Source organism: Elaeis guineensis, chromosome 12 (genome assembly GCF_000442705.2).
Source record: "Elaeis guineensis isolate ETL-2024a chromosome 12, EG11, whole genome shotgun sequence".
NCBI classification, from domain to species: Eukaryota; Viridiplantae; Streptophyta; class Magnoliopsida; order Arecales; family Arecaceae; genus Elaeis; species Elaeis guineensis.
In genome coordinates, this window is record NC_026004.2 from 12,121,360 (window position 1) to 12,138,886 (window position 17,527).

The 17,527-nt window shown below is 38.2% G+C and overlaps 2 protein-coding genes across 2 annotated transcripts; one reads left to right on the forward strand and one right to left on the reverse strand.

Moving 5' to 3' along the window:
* Positions 1–3,307: 3,307 nt before the first annotated feature.
* Positions 3,308–8,191, reverse strand: LOC105055176 (NADH dehydrogenase [ubiquinone] 1 beta subcomplex subunit 2). Its single transcript, XM_010936925.3, has 4 exons — positions 7,998–8,191; positions 6,081–6,126; positions 5,935–5,997; positions 3,308–3,600 (listed from the first exon to the last, which is right to left on the reverse strand). The coding sequence occupies exons 1-4, from the start codon at positions 8,105–8,107 to the stop codon at positions 3,589–3,591; spliced, it is 231 nt and encodes a 76-aa protein (XP_010935227.1). The 5' UTR covers positions 8,108–8,191; the 3' UTR covers positions 3,308–3,588.
* Positions 8,192–13,316: 5,125 nt separating this feature from the next.
* LOC105055175 (uncharacterized) lies at positions 13,317–17,261 on the forward strand. Its single transcript, XM_010936923.3, has 7 exons — positions 13,317–13,452; positions 13,556–13,688; positions 15,060–15,163; positions 15,238–15,409; positions 15,905–16,045; positions 16,210–16,301; positions 16,398–17,261. Exons 1-7 carry the CDS (start codon positions 13,367–13,369, stop codon positions 17,059–17,061), a joined length of 1,392 nt encoding a protein of 463 aa, XP_010935225.1. The 5' UTR covers positions 13,317–13,366; the 3' UTR covers positions 17,062–17,261.
* Positions 17,262–17,527: the final 266 nt, after the last annotated feature.

A 17,527-nucleotide genomic window follows, 5' to 3' on the forward strand; every position in this document is an offset into this window, starting at 1 on the left:
AGAGGGAGGGGGTTATAAAGGGAGATGGAAGCGTGGGGCGATGGGTTTGGTTTGCGTTTAAAAAATTGGGGGGAAAACAGGGCGCGCACGAGAGGGGGATGGGGGGAGGGAAGACTCGATCCGAGAATAACGACAGCTGGCTGGGAGCAACGCGTGGCATGCGGGGGGAAGGGGTCTGAGCGGCTGGTTTCCTCACAGGGCGAAAGGGGGACACCACGTGGGCTCAACACGTGGGACTGGAACGTCCAAGTGCCGGTCTGGTCCGGGTCATGCAGTCATGCCCGGTGGGTAACTTGCAAAGACTAGGTCATATGACTGAGTATTAAGTTGCTCGAGGTTAAAGTCAGCTCTAAATTTACAAAGTTTCAAATTGTGAAGCGAGTCAAATTTTAAGCCTCTAATTATTAGTTTTTTTTATTGAATTTAATAATTCAAATTTGCTGCCTAAGAATGGATCCTTATCATTTACTACAAATGAAATTTCATAAGTCAGGTTATTGAGCTTAGTTTGCTCGCCGATTGGCATGGAAGGAGTGAAATGTTAGAGTTTGCAAGCATTTCTTGTATTGCCAAGACACCATTGGTGAGTAGTTCATGATTAATTTGTAAAATTCATGTAGTAGTTGGTGGATGTGGAGACGTCAATCGATCAAAAACAATATAAACAATCTTTTCATCAAAAAAAGATGGAAATTATGAAAACCACCTATATATGGTTTTGGAGGTCTAAATGTCAATGGCATCATTCTCCTGTCCGTATCGGAATTCATAGTTGAAAAGGATAATGATGATGAACAGTAAGCATCGAGATGGGATGGTTGGCTTGGATAAGCACAATAGCCGTTGTGTATTATCTTTTCTCCATCGTGCTTCCCGGCTGTCTCATCTTTTGGTTGATGCATTAAGTAAACGCACGAGGGAGCCATAAACAGTTGGGATGAGATGGACTTTGGAGGAGAAATGAAACAAGGCCAATAAATGGCCTCCACACCTTAGTTTGGTATCTCAAGCCGTAGGTAACTCAAAAGACCAAGAGCAAAGGAGAGCTGGACTCTTCGTTTGACGGGGATATTATTAACGTATAAAGAAGGGCCACTGTTGTTGTCTCTCTTAGATGTGACCACGTAGCCCATCTGTGCCACTTTTTGTTTAAATGCGGCTATAATAACACATCTGGATGCAGAGGTTCTCTATTCTCTATGTGCTGACTAATAACTAAGCAAGATCCAATTGAAACTCTGGGATGAATTAAAATATGAAGCTGTTTGCTTGCCAACCAGACATGACAGATGGATAATGTTGTTGAGCCAACATAAACATATCCAGAGTCTGTGAAGTAGTGTGATTTGGATTCATTTCTCTATTCACTGGGAGATTCCAAGTGTCTCCTCGCCACCCCTCGTGTGGGTTGTGTTTCTGTGCAAGCATGTGTCATTTGATTTGGAATCCACGTTTGTGCTTCCGGGTTTGCAAAAGCCATTACGGCCTAATCAAGACTACCAAGAGCTATTCGGCTGTCCGGGTGCCATCCTTGTGTATCTGTAGTCAATGGTGGGTACGAGGTGGGATAGAGGAAAATCCAAAAGGAAAGGGATGGCGTGGGCTACCAACCAGACAGAGTAGATTCATTATTGGGGCAGTGGAGGCTGTGGGTTTGGGAAGGGTGGTTGAGCCCAATCCCGGCAATGCAAACTGGGCACTCCCATGGGTCTTAAAATCTGGTTTTCCTTGAGTTAGCAGCAACATTATTTTGTCTTTTAGGATGTAGGGAATTGTCGTTTAAGGAGATTGGATTATTTGATTCTCTTGTAAAGGAGCTTAGTTTGAGCAGAGTTGTTGAGCCCATTTACCGGAGTGCAGATTAGACACTACCGTGGTTTTCAAATCTGGTTTTCCCGAGTTAGTTAGCAGCAATATTCTTTTGATTTTAGGAAGTGCGAATTATTATTCATCGAATTTGGATTTGGACTACAGAAGCTTGTTTTGGAGCTTAGTTTATGGCTTTCCTTGAGAAAAAAACAAGGTTAATGGTATATTTGGTGTCTAGATATGACGCCAAGGTAACGATTGTCTATGGGTATTTCATGATATTTTGTATTCTGATTCTATAGGTTGTTCTCACTCTAAATTGATGCCATAGCCCGCTTGTATGAGAAAAAAGAAAAAAAAAAAGTTACATTTGGGAACTCTTCTATTCAAAGTGGTTTTGTTTTTAGGTGGGGTTTGGGTGTCGTTCTTGCGGTCCTTTTGCGCTTGAGGACTTCTCAAGTTTCATTTGTTGACACCGGTGAAAATTCATGGTGTTCCTTACGTAGGACTAACCATTTTTCTTTAATTCCCTACAAAAAGAATGTTGGGGGTTTCAAAACAGGAATATCCTTTGTAAAACTGTTTTCAGAATCTAGAACTTTCTCATAGGAATCCCTTAGGGTAGTTCTGTATGAAATGTAGGATTTTTCACGAAGAATTGTTTGAAGCTGTGCATGTAATTAACAGAGTGGCTCTAAAGAAATATAATCGTAGATCTTTATATTGCTGGAGTTTCTTTCTATTTTATTCAGTTTTGAAATCAAGGAATATTTCTTTTTCCATCGGAAGAAAAAAAAGAGTATTTCTTTCTAATGCCGCCTGTCACTTTTTATATCGATAACACCCTTTTATTGATCTCATAAAATATACTAATTATCCCATTAACTTTCTCGCGCATGTTAACTAAAGAATTTTAAACCCAAGCATTCCAACATATATTATTTTATGGCTATGTGATTTGCAAGGACCTGGAGGATATGGCCACCATATTGCACTTTTCTTACTTTTCCTCATTTAACTAAGAGAGACGCCCCCTTCCACAAATCCTTGACTCAGTCAGCTTCCCTCAAGCAATGCAGGAACTATCGCTTCATTCTCTAAACCCAGATTACAGCATTGTTACGACTTCGTTGAATCATTTGACCCCGGCGGAAAGCCAAACCTAGATGCATGAGATCCCAGGAAATATATTAGCTACAAAGTACTTTTGATGATTCCATGTACTACAAAATCCAACCCCAAGTCTGATGGCAGCTACACAAAGATGGCTGAAATGGAATCCGGTCGCCAAATAACAGAACCTGGCAGCAATTAAGACAACAGAATAGGTTAAAGATACGCCAGGCTCAGGCTACAAAAAAAAAATTTAGCCTGAGTGATCATATGATGCAACAAACTGAATTTGAAATGGGTTAAGCAGGATCACAACCTCACTGTCGTGTGCCAATGGCAGAATGACAGTACTAGATCAACTAACTATTCAGGATTTAGAACGAGATAATCACCAAAGTTAACACCAATTTTCAGAACTTGAAATAGTACTAGTATAGGATTTCACAGGAAATATAATAGTCCATTGCACATGAAAAGGAGTCCAGACAAGCAAAATCCAACAATAAAATCAGGCTTGGTTTTCCAATCCACCACTTTTAAGTATGTGAAATAACCAAAAAAAAAACGAGATGAACAGCTCCATGTCCCAAACCAATTTTATTCACTAGTATTGCAGTCACACAGGCAACAAACGGGGACCCCTCTCAGCTGCCACCCTTGGGACTTCTAATGAGACGCCTGCAGAAACAGGTGGATATTAGATAACCCACCCAACAAAGTAAGGGATCAGGAGATTAAAAAAAATAATAAAACTAGATGGGGTACTGGGAACAGGTCATATCCAACAATAAAACTGCATATACACTTTCTATTACCAGATGACTATATCGAACATAATTTTTTTTCTTTCTTTCCTTCTTTCTTTCTTTCTTTCTTTCTTTTTGTATAGACGTTGAGATCAAAAAACATTAAAAAAAAAAAACAAGACGGGATACTGAGGATAGGTCATACATATCCAAGAACAAACCTGCCTCTACCCATTCTATTACCAGAACAAGACTATATTGAACATAAGTTTTCTTTCTTTCTTTCTTGTTTAGATGTCCTAAGGATTATTAATGGTAAAGACCATTCACCAGGATCCTCAGACCTTGTTACACATCATCCATGCTCTATATATGTCAGGATATTTAGCTGCATCACTAAATTCTATCTGGCACTCTGTACTAGTGTTCAGATCATGCAGACCATTTAATTAAAATGAGACGATATACATGCATGCATACACATATTCCATCCACAATAAATTTTCAACAGAAACCCAATCAACATGCAAATTAGATGAACATTAGTAACACAGTTGACAGGCAATATAACTTTTTCCTTAAAAAAAAAAAATGTCTGAGTGATATGGCTGATCATCTAAATTATCTGTAAAGACTGTTATGTAACATTGACATATTAACCGATCTAGAACACTGGAATGACTTCAGAAAGTGATCCTTCCTTTTTAACAAGTTTGCTTATTTCTTCTCTGATGCTGAAACAATCAAAGGTATACAGCTCACCAAAAGATTTTCCTCTGCCAATTCCACCTTTTCCTTTAATGACTCAATTTTCACCATATTGATTGTTCTCCTTTATGGTTCAATTTCAGCCAATATGATAGTGACCAGCAGGAATGTCTTCAGATGGGTCATCTACTTATCTTTGGATCTTATGAAGCAATTCAGGTCTTTACAAAGAATCCCACAAGCCTCTGTTTTAACTTGCTAGCAGTGTAAGCACTTGCACATGCGATAGGCATGCAAAAATCAGAATGCTCACCTCAGTAAATTAAAGTCTTGCAAACCTAGACTGCTTTGCAGAGACATTTAAAGCACTTATTTTGTTCTCTGGAACTGGTCACTGTACATCTTTTCACTTGTATAGGAGTAAACTATAGGGAACATTTTCTAATAAAAAATTAAAGATTTGGAAAGCTCCATGATCATCATCTGTTTGGGAGGCAATTCAATGTCAAGACTCCCAAAATCATGCCACTTCTATATGTCTAGGATCTGAAAGAACTGTGTAGCTAACTGCTCTTTAAATAGATGAAGACTGAAAATCGACTAACATAACCTGTTCCCTGATACCAAGATGCATCATTGACTACAATCTACCAGCCGAATCTCCAAATAATGTGACTTAGACACATTCGTTTCTTGACCCTGTTATACAAGAGGACATTCTGGAGCTTTTATGACACAATATGATATTTCTAGCATCACACTGCCTTCACTATGAAAAGATCACTCTTTTGTTGCCCCTTGCCATTTCTACCAAACATCCTCAAATGACTAGATATAACCATTTTTTGATGAATCTATGCATAAAATTACTTAATTTGTCTGATTTGTTTTGTTTATCTATAAGCAACTGACCCAACAGGTTGCATATGAATTGAGTACATCCACACAGTGTTGCACTCAAATTACTAAAGTGTTGCCATGTCAAAGTTGTTGAACATTCATTTGGACTTTGACAACTATATTATGGAATTTTATTACCCAAGCAACTTCCCTCTAGACAGGGTCATTAAAAAGTGGCTAACATACCTGTTAATTAAGAAGTCATGGAAAAATCTCTTGAGAATATAGAGCTGGTAAAGTGGTAATAGTGCCAGTTTATGTGCCCAGCCAGTAAAAATGCATACGGTACAACCCCCCCCCCCCAAAAAAAAATACATACTTCATGAATGTTCCAAAACTTCAAACACTTGATGTTTGTTTCAACTTCAGCCAGATGAGAAGCATTCATACTTTCAGTGAAAATTTCTTCTCTTATATTAATCTAAGAAGTCAAAGGTCCACCATTGATGTGACTCATATAAGCCAAGCGATTATGTAGCAATGCTTTACATAATTCTTCTACTAAATACTTTAAATGCAAAAATTTCTCATTTTTATTAGTAATTGGCCTAACATATTAGGTAGCTTATGGCTCCAAAACCACAAACTTATCTATGGTACTAGTCATAGCAATTTAGAAGCATCACAAGATCTCATATCATCAGTTGCAATGAAATACCTCATGTCCATGGCTATGCCCCTGAGAGTGGTCTTCATGTCCCTCCCAAGGATGACGCCAACCCTATAAAGATTGGATGGGACATAACTACTAATATTTGAGACAACTAAAAGGCGAGAGTTGAAGTGTTGAAAAAAAAATCTTACCAAAACTACAGGACCATCTTGCTTAGCCCTGTATAGAATCCAAAACCTGCAAAACCAAAACATTGGAGTTATCATCCCCAACACATATTAAATTCTGAGATGTATAATATGCTAGCTTCCCCAATATCATTGGCATCTATAAATCATCTACATATGAGTAATAGAAACTATCACGTCGTATCTCTTACACATCCATATCATGGCCCAAAATACAAAGAAACCCCATTGGGAGAAGAATATTGCCATGAAACTTTTGAGCTTCATCCATATCAAACACCATCATCATGGTGGCTATGGCATGGAGAGCTTTACTTTTTATACGACAAGCAATCTTCAAGTCACAGAAAAGAGATCTTCGATATTTTATACTCTATTACAAAAGTTCGCCCAAAATAGATATGCATAGCAGATTCCTGAACTATAGTATTTGAAACGAATCATGAATAAATAAAAACTTATAATATTTAATTAGTATATTTAATCACTAGAATAAAACATAATACAGAACAATATAGAAGTGATGACAGTTAATGTTGCATGTATTGCCCAAGACCAAATGTGAAAATCTGTATTCTCATGCATCAGCCAATAAATGTGGGTAAAAATAAACAAAAAGGGCTTCTACCATACTTCCAACATAGAAGAGTGAAACAGTTGGCCAATAATGTGAAAGAAGCTGAAAACAAATTAGAGGATTGCTTGGTTGAAAGGGAGTAAAAATGTAATTATCATGCATGGTTATCTAGCAATTGTTCTGAGACCAATTAGATCTTGGACATGTTTGGACTTGTTTAATGAAAAAATTATTTCTCTGATAAGCCTTTAATTGGAAACCCCTTCAAATCATTTCTCAATGCACCCTCCATGACTATATATTTTACACTTGTCACAGCTAGCGTTCCTCAAAAATATGAAATTTTAACTCAATCGTTACTGGCACAACACATTCACATCAAAATACTCACCTTTTGTCTATTAATCTTATGCTAATGGGATCTTAATATTAACCAACATCCTAGTTCATATCAATTAGAAGGTCTTATGAATTTAAATGTTGAATCACAATATTGAAAAGACAAGAATCCCAAAGAAATATGCATATAAAACCAGAAATGATTATCGCATTAGAAGCAAAAATGTTGCAATGCACCAAAACAACAAACCTACATAAGGTAAAGGTTTGAATTAGAAGAAAGCTGTAGTGAAATCATAACCATAACCATCAAGTCAAGTCGCAACTAAGTAAGTTGGGGCTTTACAAATCCTCATTCGCCAACTATTCCTATTAGAAATATAAATGTTGATTCCAACTAGTCTTAATCCTTTTTCTCACCTTTCGACCATACTACCGTAGGTTTTTCCCACCTCCTCCTCCATCGTTCAACAAAGGTTTAGGCAACTCTTCTTACTGAAACCCTGGCAGAACTTCACTATGCAATCCCTTACCATCTTAATTAAAATCAACACAACATTTCAATAGAAAAATCAAACAAAAATAAATGTCACTATTCTTATGTAGTCACACCCTAGCAACCAAGATTCCATGAGAATGTTACTTCGCTACCAAATGCCCCTTATCACGAATTCTAGTCATAATACACAGAAGGATGGCACCAAGCTGTGTGTCTAGAACTCGATCCGTATTAGATACTTAAGAGTATGGTTTCAAATTAACCTAACCGGGAGGCATCAAATCCATTTAACCCTCCAAAAGATAAACATTTGAGAAGAAAGGTTGTCGCAGCTTTCAATCAGATTTGATTCAGTGAAACAGCATCAAAATTTCCCAAAAACATCCCCTAGTCTCTTGCTTGCAACGATCCGAATTGTTAATTGAAGAGAGAGGAAAAGAAAAAGGTGCGGTATGGATAAGGATTGGTGGAAGAGGGATTAGGGTTGAGGGTTGAAGCTAGTTACCACATAACGGCGCACAAGCCCTTGCCGGTGAGGGTGTGCCAGCGCTTGGGGTGGTGGATGGTGTACCCGTTGTACGTCGTGCTTCCTCCATGCCCTCCGCCGCCGGCCATCTCTCTTCCTCTCGCTCCTCTTTGTCTCGCCCCCGCGGTCTCGATCTGTTCCCGTTAGCTGGTTCGTCTGCTGTAGGCTAATGGACATGAGAGACGGGCCCAATGGATGGGCCATCCGTACGGTGATGGCGTTTTAGCCAATCCATCGGATTCTGATCAGGCCAGAATGGAATGGGTTTTACCAATAAAATTGGGAATGGACATGAATTTTAGAAAAATATCCAAAGCAAATTGAGATCAGCTATGAATAATGATATATTCTATTCCGAATCGAATCTGATTCAATATAATTTTAATTTTCATTTTCATTTCAAAATTATAATTTTTTAATAAAAATAAAATTATAATTATTTTTTAATATTTATACGATAAATTTCTCATCCGATCCAATTCGATCATTTTTATCTATCCGATCCGCACCTCTACTTAATCTGATCTTACTCCAAATAGGCACAAGATAGATATAGATATAGAGTTTTTTTATTATGAAGAGGATATGGATATTGGCCCATCGATCCATATCGATCCATCACTGTCCTTAGTCTTGGATGGTCCTTCATTAAACTTTTTTAAGCATCTCTGTATAGAGACTTGTGGATGTTTGCTTTAAAGGAATTAAGGTTTCGATGAACTAAAATTGATACCTCCAACCTATGCTTCAATGAATACCATTTTAGGGTTACAATGCCTACTACAAAGGTTAGAAAGTAAACCATGATATTACACACATTAGTAATTGATGTTTTGATGATGGTTTTAGTGAAGCATAAATCCTCTATGGTGTACGTATGCCACCACAGAATGTTGTACAGTTATGGATGGCCGCCATCAAGAGATGGACGACCATCAAAAAGAATAGTCTATGAGCGTATATTGTATCATAGCGTACATTATTTGGTAGCTATCCAAAGATATACAGGACCCTATGACGCTCGGCATGCATCATAGAAGATCCTAGTTCGTTTCAATCAATCCATTTTTCCTCCAAAAAAAAAAAGCTTGTAACATCTAGAAATTATTTTTTTATTTATAAAAATCATTTAGGTAATAATTAGATACTTGAAATGTTATAGCAGTCATTACATCAACCAATTGGCAATTGCTTGGAGCATCGTTGCTTGCCATTTGGACATGAGGCAGGACAAGTATAGAATGGAAAGATAGGTGTACCGGAAAAAAAAAAAAAAAAAAAGGATTAGTCTCTCTTAATCTCTAAAAAAATCATTATATTAATATAAAAATTTTCAAATCACATTGAATATGGTAAATAATGGACAGTACTACGTTATAATGGGAACAATAATACCGGTTTAGACACCTTGCTCCAGTTTGCTATTTTCAACCAACGAGAGACATCATTAAGACCAAAAAAATTGATGCAAGATTGCAGAGAATCCACAGAGCATGTACTGATGCCTGGCTTTGATGTATGCCATCCTTGCTGTAATCGCTTCCGTAGTTGCTTTGCCACAAGGTAGGATGCCTTGCTGAGCAAAGTCATTTATCTGAAATGGCCACCGCTCCACTGGCAGAACCGGCTCTGCCCCCACCCAACTCCCATAAGACCCACCTGTCACTGCTAACCGGAACTGCAGCGAGCCTCGAGGCGCTTGACGATCGACTCATGCTCCACACTGGCCCGCAGCTCCGACAAGGTGGTGCCATTTTGAAGAACCAGCCTGCATTGCTCCAACAAAAATAGCATCAAGTACAATATACCAGACACTCCATATATCCAACTCTTTGAGTCATTTCTAATTTTTTGTCATAGTGTTTGCACCTTGATTACATCAATCGGCAACAATTTCAGTCTGGCTAACCCGATGGAGAAACTTTAGCATCAAATACTTGGGCTTCCAAATGGTCTCTTCACTTCTAATTGACAAGTTCTTGTTCTCGTACGCAGATGGTACTCTGCTCTTCTACACTTTCGGTAAAAGAAATGATGTGTGTGTGTAAATGTGAGAGTTTAAACAGACGGAGCAGTGCTTCTCAGATATAACTGCTGCATTCATTTGAAATTCATAATAAGATCACTTGTGCTTGCTCATGCAAAACAAAGAAGATTTATGGGCATAAAGTCGTTAATGTGCCATCGACCATTGAATAATCCATCACTTCGTTGAATCCAGTGGTATGAAACCACGCCCACAAGTCCCAGTTATATATTCATGGCAATCAAAGTTAACGAAGGAATGGAAAGAGAGGACATGGACAAAGCCACATATACCATAACGTACCAGAAAGAGCAGAGGAAGAGAAACAAGCAGCCTATGATTGATGCAGGCACCTGTCAATAGCTGTAGCAGTGGATAAAAGGAGAAGAGTACCGAAGAGGAAAGAGGTGCCCGTTTTGGATACTGGTGGAAAGAGAAAAAGCCTTGTCTGAAGGGAAAGGATAATGCTGCCGGTGGAAGAGTGGAATACAGGTATTGATGCCCAAGTATAAATGATTGTAGGGTTGAAGTATCTTTTCAGACTTTTTTGATGATTAAATATTTCTTTAAAGATTGGCAGGGAGTCCACCAACTGGGAGTGAGATAACAGCAGGAACAAGGATGGAGGACCAATCTAGTGGTGATTCTAGTGTCCAATTGGTATGTTGCAGCAGGCCCATACTAGAATCAGTGCTAGAGTAGTAAAATGTGACAGGCCGCTTTTGGTCTGTGGTGGGCATGTGGAGAGAAGGTCAGATGGTGGGTTTCTGGAATTCTTGGGGTCTTTGGGAGGGATGATGGAAGATGGACGTGGATGCAATCCATGACTTTCCCTTGAGTGGAGAGAGGAGTATCCACCCTCCTCCACAGCAGAGCTAGGTTACAGGGGAAACCAGTAAGGTTTGATGTAGTGTGGATCCCTAGATCAAGCATCAAGATACAGTGAAGGTAGTCCATGTTAAGATGCATCACATTTAGCCACACTTTTCATGCATCTTTATGCATGATCCAAGGGTTTGTGTTTCGTTGGACTATTAGATAGTCCGATGTACATTAGACCTTACCCTCATCGATAACCTTTCACAAATACTGGAGTAGATATCACAATTCTGAAGCTGAATTTGCTCACTCAATTTGTTTGAATAAACATAGCAAAGTGAGACATCGCATAAGAAGTGCGACTCATATGAGCCACATCAAGTATATATAGGCGATTTTGTCTTTAAGGAGAACATGGAAGCGATCTACTCGGACTCTTGCTATCGATTTGTTCAAATAACACACACACACACACACACACACACACATATATATTATTCTTGTCTCAATTAATATAAATTTACATATTTTAAGATATCAATTGATCAGATATCTATCCATCACAATATGCCAAACTTTTCTTTACCGCCTTGGACAGTTCTTTTAATGCTTCAAATTATTTACTACTCTAATTTTACCATATTAGCTTAGATTTTGATATCCGAATTCCATGTACTAACCAAAATCTCAAAAGATTTCTTTGAAATATTTTTCCACTTTCCATGGGAATGACCACATTACCCAAGCTGCACAATAAACTCTAGGAAGCCAATGGTCGATAGCCACCTAATTTCGGAGTATAATAATAATAATAATAATTATTATTATTATATAAAAATTTTAAATTTTTAAGAGATTTTAATTTTATTCTAAATTTTTATTTAGTGTAATCAGATCATCGAATATATTAAATTCTTTCAATTCGGACCTTGGTTCTAATTTTTTTTCTGTTTGCCATGACTGGATTATCACATGATACATATCACCCGCTTAAGTTGCCTTCTTTTGCTCATCTGAAAAAAATTGTAGAAGTTATTCTCTCTCTTTTCTCCTATCTTCTTCCATCTAGGGTTTCTATCAATAGGAAGATTTAAAAAAAAAAAAATTCTCTCTCATCTGGGATTCTATTAATGGGAAGATCTCTACCCTCTCCACTTTCTATTTCTTTGGAATAGATAGAAGAGATTTTATTTTTAGATTGGTAGAAATCAAAGCTAATCCAACTCTATTTCCTCTAACCCTCATTCACTCAAATTTCATCATTCCACTCGTTTTTCATCAATAGGAGAAATCTTCTCTTTCACTCATCCAAGATCTCCTTTCTCTCTTTTTGATCAGTAATTTCTTTCTTTTTAAAGGTGTCTCCTTCAGGCAACTTCTTCATAGCCATAATGGGAAGATCACCTCCTTGCTCATTAAAAATCCAATGCTTTAGATTTGTATAAGCTTTGTATCTTCTATTCCCTGCTCAAGGCTAGTGTTATGGATTTCTAATCCAATCTATTCATCTCTTGAGATCCTAAATTCTTCTTTTTGTTTATTTTTTATATTTATTTTTAATTTTTGATACTTCTCCATTGGCCTTCTCTTCATATCCTATCCAACCATTTATGTAGTTGTATTTATTTGATAGAGAATAGGAATAGTGGTACTGACTTAGGGTTTTCTAAATGGATTGAGAGGTTGCAAGAAAGATCAAGTTTGTAGACTCTAATTTTTTTTTCATTGATCTCTTTTGCCGTAATTTATTATCATGAGATTTTAATTATTTAAACTGTTGTTTTTATGTCAATTTTTTTTTCATGTAAGCAAGCCATCGATAAATTTATTACAGTAGGATCACGGGAATTAGAGTAGGATCTAAATTGAAATAATTTGAAATTTTGATTACTTGATTGCACCATATAAAAGTTTAGGATGGGGTTAAAAAATTTTAAAATATTTAAAATTTTTATATAATTAAATTAAAAAAAAGGACAGAGTTTGATAGGCCATGAAAAGTTGAAACCATGCTGGTACACCAAAGCCGCTCTCGCCAGCGCGCCCAACTGCGCCGCTCTGCTAGTGCTTGACAGGCTCGCGTCGTCTTCACCCAAACGGTCACCTTCTCACCGACATTTACGTGAGCCCCACTTTCTACTGGAAGGGAGCAGAAAAGACGGGGAATATCAAATATTTTCTCAGTTCAAAATGGAAAGAGATGATTCGGATCACTCTGGCCCAGACTCTACCCACTCGACTTCCTTTTCCACTTCCGTTCATCCACCATCCGTAGCTTCCACACGCGACACATAGCGAATCCCCCGATTTTACGCTCACCGGGAATGACCCGATCCGTTTCATTCGAAAAAGGCGAGGCTCCAAGCCCAGTGGGCTCCAGCTACCCATCAAGAAAATCTTTTTTTTTTTTTTTTGTTGAAAGAAAATCTTTAGTTACCGTTACAACTCCTCACCCCCACTTTCCACACCCTCACCCCCTCGCCTTCTTCTCTGCTCCTCTGAGATGCCTCCGGAGAGCAAATCTCCCCTCCAGAAGCTAATGGGTGCGGGCGCCTCTATCTTTCGCCGTGGATTCAACTCCTCCAAATGGTACGACCACCATCTCCTCCTCCTCTTCTTGCTCTTGTCATCAGCTCTTGTTTGCTTTTAGTTTTCTACGGAAATGATCTCTATCTAAGATATGTAATGGCAGCAAGACGGAGGCGAAACTGGCGATGGCGAGGATAAAGCTGCTGAGGAACAAGAGGGAGGTGCAGGTGAGGCAGATGAGGCGCGACATCGCCATGCTTCTCCAGTCCCGCCAGGAGGACACCGCCAGGATCCGGGTATTTTCCTCCTTTTCCTTCCTCAGCTCCTGCTTCTCTAGTTTAGAGTTGGCACCCCGCTCTGTTATTTTCTCATGTTCTCTTGTTACATTTGCTTTGGTTTACTGAACATTGAGAGAAAAGACAAATCTTGGTTTGATACTGTCTGGGATCTAGTCTTCAGTTCAACCGACTTTGTGCTAAGCCTGTGATTGTTTGGTTATGTGAAGTTTACTTCGCTCCATTGAGGTATCCGATGGTCGGTTAAACGGCCCATGGATGGAATTAAGGTCAAAGTGCTGTTCATGGGAACTTTCCCATTTAGAATTTTGTTACTGTTAGCCGGACACCAGAAAAAACTCAAATTTGGAGGATACGGACCAATCCGGAGATACTTAGCAAAAGCAAGTGACACCATTAATTTATGCTTCGTGATTATAATGACTTCCTAGATCCTTTACAAGACTCATTGATTGGTTTAAACCTTTCCCCTGTTGCACTCACTAGGTTGTACCAGATTATCCCTTGCTCAATGGGAGAGAACGCACTACTTTTAAGGACACTAAAAATGCAATGGCCACCTCCTTTGTGAAGGATTCTTTGAGTTGTCTTTCTCCTTCTCCTCAGCTCTTTCTCCTTGAGAATTGTCACACCTGGAACCCTTATGCTCTTCATGTTATGTCTGAGTCTAAAGAGGGGTCAAAAGGTCAAGCTAGGCTTCCTTAGACAAGTCTCCACAACATGAGAATTTCAGCTTCTTTGACATTGAGTACTTATATGTGAAATCTTCCACATCTACCTTTAAGCTCCCAAGTCTCCCTATAAGGTTCATCTTGTAGGCAAGCAATCTTCATTTGCTGAAAACAAACTCTCTCTCTTTTTTTTTTTTTTTTTTCTCTCTCTTGTTGAGCTCTTCTATAAAATCAAACTAGTCAAAAAAAAAAAAAGTTTGAAAAACCTTCATGTTCCAAAAATGAGTAGGCCTAACCTTCTTTTTTCTTTCATCTGGACCGTGGCATATTAAGGCCTACCACCCCTGTATCAAGCATTGTATTGTACTGGCCAATGATGGATGTAGCACGGATTCTCAATAGTTTTCTTGGAACAATAATACTTACAATAGGCAGGCTACTTCAAGTAACTCAATAAAAGGTACATAAAATCTGGGAGACACAATTATACTTTATCCATCACCCAAAGTTTGTAGAAGGCTTGCCTCTGTCCATCAGCAAATTCCTTGGATATTGAGAATTAGCTAATCTAAATGCCAGTACATTTTAAAACATATAATCAAATGCAAATTATCATTCAATGGACTAACAGAGCTCCAAAAAGTAAGAACTACTAGTCATTTAGCTTGATGTGATCATTTGAAATGAAATAATTTTGTAGGTCGAACATGTGATTAGAGAACAAAACGTTATGGCAGCCAATGAGATCATTGAACTTTTCTGTGAGCTGATTGTGGTGCGCCTTCCAATCATTGCAAAACAAAGGTTAGTTTATATTTTGATCATTGCTTGTCAAACTTCATACAAGTTGATGCTGATTTTGGCCTTTGGTTTGTCAGGGATTGTCCTGCAGATTTAAAAGAAGGTATTTCTAGTTTGATATACGCTGCTCCAAGGTGCTCAGAAATCCCAGAACTTAGCCGAATTCGTGATATCTTTGAAAAGAAGTATGGAAAAGATTTTGTATCAGCAGCAACAGATCTACGTCCTAACTCTGGTGTAAATTGTATGGTAATGATTCTATTAGCTATTCCAACAACCAATGCGCTATGATATTGTTTAATTGTCCCATAGGCTTTTTTTCCTTTTTATAACAGATACTATCACAGGGCTAACTTGAAGCCTGGAACATGAGATGCTCGAATGTTGATGCTTCACAAAATGCTTTTCCTAATTACTATTTTTGAGCTAGTAACCTGGCTTATAATAAATGAGAGACGTTAATAGATGCAACACTACCTAGAGCCAATGCATTATTTCCTTGACTGATAGATTTTATCATATTTTATAGCCCTATTAGAGCCTGGAACATCCACGGCTTCTTCTTTCAGATAAACTGACATAGCTGGTTCTTTTCTGACTGTGAAGTCCTACATGTGTTGGTCCATACTTAAGAGTTTTTTGCTAATATCTATTTCATATTTTCCCCTATTGTTTCTTTTTATTTTTTCTTTTTCTATTTGCATTTAGAACTATACTATGCTTAATTAAGTTCTCTTCCTGAAGCTGATCGAGAAACTATCAGTTAGAAAACCGACCGGTGAAGTAAAGCTGAAAATCATGAAGGAAATAGCAAAGGAATATCAGATCAAATGGGATGCCTCAGAATCTGAGGCAGAACTTCTCAAGCCTCCTGAAGAACTTCTAGTATGATCGCAAGCTCTCTATTGGTATCCTTACCCATGCATGCACACACCTGCACATATGCATGTCTATGATGGTTGAATGTGTGCACATGCATGCACAAGCAATTAATCAGTTTTGCATTTAACTTGTGAGTATACAGCAGTCTCTTATGGCAAGTTTTACAGGAAGGGCCACGCTTGTTTGTTGGTGCCTCCAGCATCCCTGTGAAGCCTGTGCATCCACCAAGCGACGTGCAATTGAATAAGCCTAGTCTCAGGTTTCCTTCTGTTTTCTTTTTCTTTGTGAATTGGCAACCTGACTGGTTCTCAAGAAGCTCAGCTCTTGCAAAATTTCCTATTGTTTCTGCCATCAGATCAAACAATTGCAGGGAAGATTCCAATATGCAGTTCAAGGATACAGCTTCAGCTGCTCGAGCAGCTGCAGAATCTGCAGAGAAAGCTGTTTCTGCTGCACAAGTTGCAGCATACCTTGCCAAACAGAACTCTCATCCATCTGATCATAAAGCAGCTACTTTTGACACCACTGCATACAGTGTCAACAAATTCAACAGGGTAGATGGACTGCAAACACAATCTTTAGATTCTTCTACTCAATCCTCTGGGACAAATGATCCTTCAGTCAATGAGGTCAAAGCCCATGGGAGAATGTTCAATTCACGAAGTTTCAACTTGTCGAACTATATGACTGATAGCAGCATGGATGCTACCAATTTGGATGATAACAAGATTCTCAGAAGGAACAGTTGCACTGTGCGGACGGTGAATTCAGATATAAAATTTGATGACTCAGATGGATTAGATTCAGAAAATGATGAAGAAATATACATGGAAACATCAACAGAAACTCACCCTCCTCCTACACTGCCTCTACATCGCAATCACTTTGAAGAAAAAAATCCTGCTGATGATAAATCAAACGCAGGCATGGTCAACTCTATTTCTCGAGTCCATCCAAAGTTACCTGACTATGAAGAACTTGCTGCTCGCTTCGAAGCACTCAAGCGGCGCAGGTCTTGAATATATTTAGTTAAAGTAAATCCTCTAGATGTATCTACATTTATATTTCTGGAGCACTCAATGCACAATTCTTGAGTACATTTGATTAAAAGCAGAGTCTATAGTAGTGCCATTTGTATCTCTATTCACATATTGTGTTATGTAAGTTTTGGTAAGGAACATACTTATGAATGAATTCATTGGTGGTTGATGAGTTTTAAGATGGTTAAGTTTGAAATCATTCTCATTGTATCCTTCATTGTTTTTGTTAGTCTTTTATGATATCTTTCCATTTCCCTGTTTTTAATGATCAAGCAGCAAATAGATTAAGAAAGAGAAAGCAAAATACCAAGAATATATCTGAACATGTCCTAAGCTCTCATGACGGGAAAATTGCAAAATATGAATCCCTAAGTGCATGATTTCATTTAGCCAACAAAGTTTGACAATATACAATTTCTTCAAATTAATTTGTTCTTTTTGTAAA

Coding starts and splice junctions, on each gene's coding strand:
- LOC105055176 (XM_010936925.3), bottom strand. CDS start 8,107: ATGGCCGGCGGCGGAGGGCATGGAGGAAGCACGACGTACAACGGGTAC. Junction 6,127..7,997: donor GGCTTGTGCGCCGTTATGTG/GTAACTAGCTTC, acceptor TTGGTTTTGCAG/GTTTTGGATTCTATACAGGG. Junction 5,998..6,080: donor AAGATGGTCCTGTAGTTTTG/GTAAGATTTTTT, acceptor CAATCTTTATAG/GGTTGGCGTCATCCTTGGGA.
- LOC105055175 (XM_010936923.3), top strand. CDS start 13,367: ATGCCTCCGGAGAGCAAATCTCCCCTCCAGAAGCTAATGGGTGCGGGC. Junction 13,689..15,059: donor AGGACACCGCCAGGATCCGG/GTATTTTCCTCC, acceptor ATAATTTTGTAG/GTCGAACATGTGATTAGAGA. Junction 15,410..15,904: donor ACTCTGGTGTAAATTGTATG/GTAATGATTCTA, acceptor CTCTTCCTGAAG/CTGATCGAGAAACTATCAGT.